The 9822-nt window shown below is 38.8% G+C and overlaps 1 protein-coding gene across 1 annotated transcript; it reads right to left on the bottom strand.

Moving 5' to 3' along the window:
- Positions 1-487: 487 nt before the first annotated feature.
- Positions 488-8869, bottom strand: LOC310963470 (SH2 domain-containing protein 1B; the record flags this gene model as incomplete). The annotated part of the gene is made up of 4 exons (XM_083936319.1): positions 488-902; positions 980-1166; positions 7166-7229; positions 8727-8869. 4 exons carry the CDS (start codon positions 8867-8869, stop codon positions 856-858), a joined length of 441 nt encoding a protein of 146 aa, XP_083792445.1. The 3' UTR covers positions 488-855.
- Positions 8870-9822: the final 953 nt, after the last annotated feature.

Here is a 9822-nt window from a genome sequence, read left to right as displayed (position 1 = left end):
AAACGGGTCTCAAACAAAGTTAAAATGTAGGATGGTTAAAATGGACCCCGTGGTCTTTTTGGGCATGAAAATCCATCAATAAGCCATGGAGACAGTTGTTTTGGTTGATCAACCATGTATAGAGAATGCAGCCCCAAATGGCTAACAGTACATGGTTGATCAACCAAAAAAAACTGTCACCATGGCTTATTGATGGATTTCCATGCCTAAAATGACCACAAGGGCCATTTTCACCGGACTTACACTTTCATTTTTTTCCATTTTCGTGTCAGGACGTTCAAGATAGATGTGTTTTGTGGAAAGTGAGTCCAATAATTACTTCAGTGATGATGGGGGGAAGGGAAATGTCATAATCTGTGTTCACGTTCACTCCTCCCATTGGGATCAAAGCACTCAGGACCTGCTGCTCGTCTCCTAAAGAGACAAGGGACGTGTCCACCACCCCAACCTTCCTCCCTACGCGGAGATCAGCGGTGTTAAAGGTCACTTCATTCTAATTCGTGGAATACATACCAAATATATATATGAAATAATCCATTTTTATGGGTTACTTTCAGTACAATACCATACGAACTGTGAATGAGAACTGTGTGAATTATCCTCTGGGGATCATGAATATGTGGAATATCTCACAGTTATTCCAGTCTGGACCACCGCGCTGGACTGAAAATAATGAAATCAAGTCAAATCTGAGAAAAGAAAAGAAAATCTAAGAAAATGATTAAATAAAATAAGAAAAATAATAAGATATTATGTAAAATATAATCTAATAAAATATAATGAAAAAATAAAAATGGACTCCTTCCTTTCTGTGGTGCCTGGTGGACATTTTTAATGAAGTCTTTTCCGTTCTCCTCATGTGTCAGGTAAGACCTCGACGTAATCAGAGGGTTCGAGAGCATCTGGAGGAAAATGAACAAAAGGTGAAATATAGGACATGATTGAAGATGAGGAGAGGAGGATCAGATTCATGACGTACTCTCATAGCCAGGCTCTTCCTCAGGTGGAGGCGTCTCAGGAGGAGGTCTCCGGGTCTGGATCAACATGGCCGTCTTCCTTTTCACAGAGTGGCGCAGGTGCATGGCCAGGCCCTGGTTCTTCCTTTTAAAGTGATGGATCAGATCTTCCAAAGTCTTGAAAAATGTCTCGTCCAAACCTCCCACTGTCTAAAGGAACAACAATAGTAAAAAAAAACAACATCTCAAAAGGAGAGAAAACATGAGGGAAGAGGACAAAAACACTGAATGTGAACAAGTAACTTTGATAAAAAAATAAACCTCTTACAAAACCAGAGTGGTGAGGTGCCTCACAAAACACAGTACCATGCAATACCGGTGCAAAGATATAAAACCATAGAGAAGTAAGAATAAAAGGACATCCAAACAGCAAATGCTCACACTGGAGGAAGTTAAACTATTATTGGTTATCAAAAATAGAAAACTAGTCTAGTGTTACATATTATGCTACTTCATTACATCTCAAATGGAAATATTGTTCTTTTTACTCCCCCACATGTATACCCCCCACAGTTACTTGACAGATTCTGATTATTAATTGAAATTATAAATTAACTCATTAATTTGGATGTATTAAAAAATAAATACATATATATAAAATAAGCTCCACCTTTACCAGCTGCAACATTAAAGTGATGAACACATTAATGCATCAATAATTATAATCCAGTAATATAATAGACTCAAGGTTCCTGCACCTTTTCCAAAGTCAAATTCCAGCACCTCTCAAGCATTTCCAGGTGCATTTCCAGTCTTTCTCAGCACCTTCCAGCTGTGGGAAACTGAATTCAAGCACTTTATTCCATTTTATTTCCAGCACCTGTATGAACCCTGTAAATATTTTTCTGAAATGAGCAACTCTGTCTGATGAGTACTTCTACTTTTGGTATATTTTTGATGCTATACTTTTGTATTTTTATTTAAGTACTGGTTCAAATGCAGGACTTTTACGTAACGTTGTATTTTTATACTGTGGTATTGCTAAATGCTACTTTTACTTAAGTACAAGATTGAAATTCTTCTTCCATATCTGGTCCTTTTCAGCTCTAAAGGACAACAAATGAACAATATTTAGATATAAATAAATCCACAGCAGGAAACACCAAGTCTTTAAAGGTCTAAATCGCCTAAAATAAACTTGGATCAAAATATAAATAATGTAAAACTCTAGCAGCCCGATGATCGGTTTGAATTTCCACTTCCTTTCTACGTCATCTCTGAAAGAAAACTGAAGAGACGTGGGCGGTCATTCAGATATATCTGGAAACTTCTGTTTTTTGGTTTTTGAAGTGTTGCAGATTTGTGCTCTGAGTGGAATAAAGCCCCACAGAAAGTGGCCGCCAGAATAATGTGTGGGACAAAGTGTCTGAGGAGTTTCCTGAGACGATAACTGCACTTGAACTCACAGGATCTTATCTGTCACTAGATTTAGTATGAGGAGGAGGACGAGTCTCCAGACTGAAATTACTGACAAATACTGGGTTGCTGGTATTATATTATATATTATATAATAATATATTCCACTGTCACACATTATTTATAGACTGTAGCATACATATTTATATCCGGTACATCTACTTGCACTTAAACAAACTCACATTGACATTTCCCTAAAGCTGATTCAGAATATCACTCCAAGAATATAATAATATACTGCTGTTATTCTTACGACAGTATCACCTCAGCACATTTCCTCTGAGTCGGAAGGTCTCATAACACAACGTAAAACTTTAAAATGCTGAGACATAAATACGACCAACCTGGGTGTTTGTCTGAGAATCCAACCGTGTGAATTCAAACATATCGACAAACATCTATTCATTTGGATTCATGACATATTTCTGTCAAGAGTTTACCTTCACGGCTCAGTTCAAAGACCTTAGAACTCACTCTATCCTTAACATCAGGTGTGAAAGTCGCCACATAAAATAACTTTGTATCCAACCAGCAGCAGTTCTCTAAGTCTTTTGAAAAGTTGATTTTTTTGTTTTATCAGGAGATGTGTACACGTTTGTTATTCGAAACTTTTCTCCTCGGTAAAAACAATCTACCATGAGCAGTCCACCAACAATTAATTCTCTTTTACAGATAATAATGACGTCAATAGTTTAAAAAAAGATCCCCACACCATCAGCTTTACTTTCCCCAATCGAGCTAACACTTAAACCTTTGTTCCACAAGCTGGATACATCGGCTGCATCCGTATTGGTGCTCAGTCTCAGTTCCTGACAACAGGAAATATCAAAGTCAGTTTTTGATATGATATATAAAATATTTATTTTTAGGGGATCTGAAAGAACTTGACTGGATGCCACGAGCAGTATGTTTTATTATTTTACTGTATATATCATGTATGTATATATAACTCTGCACTTCTGGTTCACTCACTTCGTTGCTTGTGCAGCACTTTTAATGACAATAAAGTGATCTACTCCAATCTAATAAATATACACATAAATCCACTGTACTGGGCTGCTTATAAATATGTGAACACCGCAACTTAGTTTGGCAAGAAAGTCTAAAGAAATATAGGAAGGCCCTCTGAAATGCCAGGCTGACAGAGAACCACAGCTCTATTGAGCCATGTATTCCTATAACCCTCAGTAGTAACGACTTCATTCATTTATTAATTTATCTTCAACCGCTTATCCCGGGGTCGGGGTCGCACTGGAGCCGATCCCAGCTGACATTGGGCGTGAGGCGGGGTACACCCTGGACAGGGCGCCAGTCTATCGCAGGGCACATAGAGACGTACAGAGACAGACAACCATTCGCACTTATTGGCAATTTTAGAGTCATCAATTCACCTAACACGTGCATGTCTTTGGACTGTGGAAGGAAACCGGAGAACCCAGAGAAAACCCAAGCAGACACGGGGAGAACATGCTAACCTCACACAGAAAGGCCCAGGTCGAGATGCGAACCTGGAACCTTCTCGCTGTGAGGCAACAGTGCTAACCACTACACCGCCGTGTAGCCCCTAACGACTTCATGACCTTCTTTAATGACAAAATTATAACTATTAGAGACAAAATCAACTCGCTTGGCACCAATTCATCATTCTTCAAACCCAGGAACCTTAGAAACTGTACGACCTGATATATCCTTGGACTGCTTTCTACAGTTTACCGTAACAAATTAACCTCTACTATTTCGGCATCAAAGCCTTCTACTAGTCTTCTCGACTCTCTTCCAACTAGGTTACTTAAAGAAGTGTCCATAGGTGACTTGGCTGGGAACCGGAGGGTCGCCGGTTCGAGTCCCTGTGTGGACCATGAATGGAGTGTGGACTGGTGGCTGGAGAGGTGCCAGTTCATCTCCTGGGCACTGCCGGGATGCTGTTGAGCCACCGAACCCCCAACTGCTCGGGGCGCTGGTCACTGGCAGCCCCCTCGCTCTAACATCTCTCCATTAATTGCATGTATATAGGTCCTTTTTGTGCATGTATGTGTATTTCGGGCCTGTGTGTGTGTGTAACATGAAAAATAATAATAGAATGAAAAAATCGAATTTCCCCTTTGCGGGACTAATAAAGGAATTCTTCTTCTTCTTTAATTACCACTCCTGTATTAGGTATGATTAATATGTCTTTATCAGCAGGTTATGTACCACAGTCTTTTAAAGTAGCTGTAATTAAACCTCTTCTTAAAAAGCCCAGTCTTGATCCTGAGTTTCTAGCCAACTATAGACCTATATCTAACCTTCCTTTTCTCTCCAAGATCCTCGAGAAATTAGTCGCCAATCAGCTGTGTGACTTTTTACATAATAATGAGTTATTTGAGGACTTCCAGTCAGGATTTAGAATGAATCATAGCACTGAGACAGCACTGGTGAAAATGACTAACGACCTTCCGATAGCTTCAGACAAAGGACTTGTTTCTGTACTTTTACTAGTTCTAAGTGCAGCCTTCGACACTATTGACCATCACATCCTGCTACAGAGACTGGAGCATCTAATTGGCATTAAAGGAACCGCACTGAGCTGGTTCAAGTCTTAGTTATCAGATAGATCTTAGTTTTTACATGTTAATGACAAATCCTCCAGGCACACTAAAGTTAGTCACGGAGCCCCACAGGGTTCTGTCCTTGGACCGATTCTATTCACCTCATATATGCTTCCCTTAGGAAATATTATAAGGAAGCAATCCATAAATTTTCATTGTTATGCTGATGATACACAATAATATTTGTCGATCAAACCAGAAGAAACCGATCAGTTAGCTCAACTTCAAATGTGCATTAAGGAAATAAAAAGCTGGATGACCTGCAATTTTCTGATGTTAAACTCAGATAAAACTGAAGTTATTGTACTTGGCCCCAAAGGCCTCCAAAACTCAAGTCTGCCGCGGGATAATCCTTTTCCTGATACTCTGACATTCTCTCCTCTCTGTCTGTATCATTCATGTCTCATCAATGCATGTTACTAATTCAACTTCTTTCCCGTAGTTGTTTGTGCTTTGTCGTCTCGCAGATCTCTGCTGATCGTGGTGGTGCCTGCTGCCGTGGTCCTGCATGACACTTCCTGCTACTTCTATAACTATTAGTCATATATACTGTCACTAGTCTTATAAATTATAAAATTTGTAGCCATAAAACCACCATCAGTGGTATGTGTAGCTTTATCGTAGCTGCTATTGCCGCTACTCATCATTGATCATTCATTCATTCATCTTCAACCGCTTATCCCGGGGTCGGGGTCGCAGGGGTGCTGGAGCCGATCCCAGCTGACATCGGGCGTGAGGCGGGGTACACCCTGGACAGGACGCCAGTCTATCACAGGGCACATAGAGACGTACACAGACAGACAACCATTCACACCTACGGGCAATTTTTTTTAGTCATCAATTAACCTAACACGTGCATGTCTTTGTCATAATTAATATAGTTGTCATGTTCTATCACCTTAGCTGTGTTTGTTTCTACTATTCTGCTGTATTAACTGCCATAACATATAAGTCATATCCACATTACTATAGATATTGTTATAGTTAATGTTACTCTTTGGTTGCTTGCATCTCTGGGAAGTGTGTCTGTCTCTCTGTCTTTTGTCTGTCTTTGTCTTTCTCTCTTTCTCTCTCCTTTTCTTCCTCCCCAACCGGTGCAGACAGATGTTCGTCCTCCACAGATCTGGATCTGTTCCACGTTCCTGTCTGTTATAGTGAAGGTTTTCAACGCCACCGTACTCTACAGGGGAATTGTTAGGTCTATGTAAATCATAAATAAGTCATAGAGTGTGGTCTTTACCTACTCTGTAAAGTGTCCTGAGATAACTTTTATTACACACTAATACTGCTGAAAATAACAGCAAACCTCTGCAGTAGCATGAGAAGAGTCCCTACACAGAAAACAAAGCACCAACAACGTAGTTAGTGAACCCAGAGTTTATTAAAAGAGTGTTTTAAAGACTTACCTACTGGCCCCTGTACCAGCTCCTCTCATAGTAAAGTCCATTCAAGTGGATTACCAAAGTCAATCCAAAAGGAAGGAGCCCATTGATGCTTTGTTTTCTGTGTAGGGACTCTTCTCATGCTACTGCAGAGGTTTGCTGTTAATTTCAGCAGTGTTAGTGGTTAAAAAACTTTTGAATGCCTTCACCTGTTAGCCACTCTCCTGGATTTTTCTGTTAATATTTTATGCATGAAAAAAAACTTTCTAAATGGCTTATTTGATGTAAGTGCCGAAAAAGGACCATGGGATGATTTTACGCCAGAATTCCACTTCCAGGGCTGAGTCTCTGGGCCGACTTTCCTCCTGAACTCAGTCAGAATTTGTCAGGAGAAGAAACCTGTTACGTGGCCTTTCCACCTCTGCAGCACATCTCCATTCAAATGCAGACAAGTTTGAGTATCTCTTGTAAGGGTTCCTGAAAATCTGATATATCTTATAGGATCAAGGAAAGTTTGACATATATAAAAACTTCATGGGTTCAAAACACCACAATCAAAGAGTCATTATGGAGCGTGTTTGCATTCGGATTCATGGTGAGTGGACTTCACTGGCTTCGGCTCCAAAAATGACAAGATGGTGGCGCTCATACTCTGGATGTATTGGCTTCACTTTAGTACAGCGAGAGGAAGAGGAGCTGCGTTGTCCATCTTTATATACAGCCTGTGGAACAGACTTATACACGTGTGAGTGTGTGTGCTTACCATGACAGTAAAGTGTCCAGTGTGTGTCTGCAGCAGTCTGTAGGTATACACCACCTTCTGTTTACTGCAGGGAAAAGCAAAATGCATGTTGTTGATACACGACATTTGCAGGATTTTAACCTTAAATGATATTAATGAGAGGAATTTAAGCAGCAGATTTTGTTTTAGTCGACAATGCTGATGAATTGAATCCTTCTTCCAGAGTCATTACCAGCCTCTTTCTTTCCTTTAAAGCATTTTAATTTGTGCATTTTTCCATTAAAAATATTTTCAACTGTTCTGCAGAAAAATGACTGTGTGTCTTGTCTCGTGTATAAATATTGTGCATGCAAAATGGAAATTGTGGCACAGACAGGACTGAAACTAACCACAGTGGAACAAAAAATGTGAGGTGAAGCTTCAGGTGTAAAGTTCAGTACTATAACGTGTAAATAAATGTCTATTTTATTATTTCTTTTAACCAACTTCTTTGACTCAGGTAAATCTATCATTGCTGCACAGTATACACTTGTAAACACTATTTATTTTACATGCATTAAACTGTCATTCCTGTTCCAGAATAAGAGCATGCAAAACAATTTAACAAAATAATTTTTTGTTTATACAATATTTAAAAACGAGTTGGAATAATTAAACCTTGTCCAAGAGCACGTATAATACTTTCATTTGTAAGATCATGGTAAATGACCACTTTAGGCTTACATTCATGCAAACAAACAAACCTCTTCAAATACGACGTCTGAAAATATTTTAATTTAAAAAGACAGCACAGAAATTCCTAATTTAATGCACATAAATATCATTATATTAATAAATACTTTCTTTATTACTTCTCATCGTTTTGCATGTCATTGCTTCAAAGTGAAACTTCCACAAAATGAAGTTTTGAATTAAAATATAACCAGCGAACACACATCACACAGTATCTAATAATACAAATAATATTGGTAGAAGAAGTGGTTAGCAAGACCACATTATACAAATACCCCATCATGATTTAAAGTCCGGCATTTTTCTTACATTATAATGCATCATATTTAATAAACTAATCTTAGGTTTTGAAAAATCTTAATCTGAAATGTATAAGTGGCAGATAAATGCAGCTTTATGTGCTGTAAAAATGCAGTATTTCCTCTGAGATGTAATGGAATAGCACAACATCTGTTACAGTAAAGTAAAAGTACCTTTAATGTGTACTTCATTTCCTCTGCGCCATGGCATATATTTAAAAATATTTAAAATATTGTACCTGTTATTCTTATATTTTATATTTGCCTGTGTTTATATTGTTCATATTTATCTAGATTTTCTACAATGTATTCTTTCTTACTGATGTTTCTTCTATGTTTCCTATCCACTTTGCTGCTGTAATGAGGACATTTCTCCTTTGTGGGACTTCTAAAGGAATATCTTATCTTATCTTATGCAACCACTGACAACAAGTGACACTGACTTCTAACTTCTACTGCGGATGATGGAATATTAGCAGCTGTAGAAGATTAAGAAGTGTCCAAAGAGATGAAACAAACTCTTCAGATAAAAGACTGAAGACAGTACTCACTAAACGCACAGACACTTGGCTCCCTGGATGGTCTCGCTGTCTCGGATCAGGTAGGCTCCATCCTTGTTCTTCTTTCCCAGCAGCTCCTCACACTCCCTCCTGGTGATGGCACCGTGGTAGAACACCGGCAGGGCTGCTGCCATGGCGAGGAGGACACACCGCCGGTGTGTGTGTCTCAGAACAGACTCATTTCTGAGAAGAGCTCACACCCCCTTTTCCACTGAGACACAATACAGGTGCACAGCAGAGACGTCCAGATGTGGTGCTGATGGTCGACTTGGTTTCCTTAAAGTGTGGTGAGGGCTGCAGCAGCAGCAGAGGTCAGCGCTCAACACATGGACATGTTCTTCAGAGTGCACTGTGAGAAAACAGACACGAGAACACGACAGAGGTGGCCTCACAGTTTCACAGGAAGTGTTCATGTGACAGAGAAAGAGAGAGAGAGAAAGAGAGAGAGAGAGAGAGAGAGAGAGAGAGAGAGAGAGAGAGAGAGAGAGAGAGAGAGAGAGAGAATAAAGACCAGTGACATAAAGGAAGACATGATTTATGAGCCTTTAAAGGAGGAAATGTGCACGATTTATTTAATAAAGTAAATCTAAAAGTGGTGTGTGAGATCCTGAAGTCGGGGCTCACACTATCTTTTAAAAGTGGTTGGCAGGCTGCAGCTCCACATCTCATTTTAGTTGCAGAAACAGAAAGTCACATTATGCTTAGAGTAATTAAGATACCATGCACTTATATACGTCAGCTTAATGAGTAAAATGTGATACAGAACTTTTTGGTTTCATGTGGTTCTTTGTCAGTTGAGTCAATTTACACATTTGCTTTTTGTGATGCTAAAGGTTTAGTCAAACCTTTTAGAAGCGTTGATTATTAGTCAGAAAAAAAATTACATTATTTGAATAACTGATAAATGATTAAGGTAGTTTTTAATACAAAAGAAGCAGAAAATGCTGTTTTTGTTGACGTTTACCTTTTCTAATTTCATATTTTTATTAATATTATTTTTTTTCTTATTATAGAGAATAATGCATGCTTTTTCCTCTTAATATAATCTATAGTATAATATTGTACTATTGAGGTTTATTTATCCTAA

Source organism: Echiichthys vipera (assembly GCF_963691815.1).
Source record: "Echiichthys vipera genome assembly, chromosome: 21".
Lineage (NCBI taxonomy): Eukaryota > Metazoa > Chordata > Actinopteri > Perciformes > Trachinidae > Echiichthys > Echiichthys vipera.
This window is presented reverse-complemented; position numbering and strand designations above follow the sequence as displayed.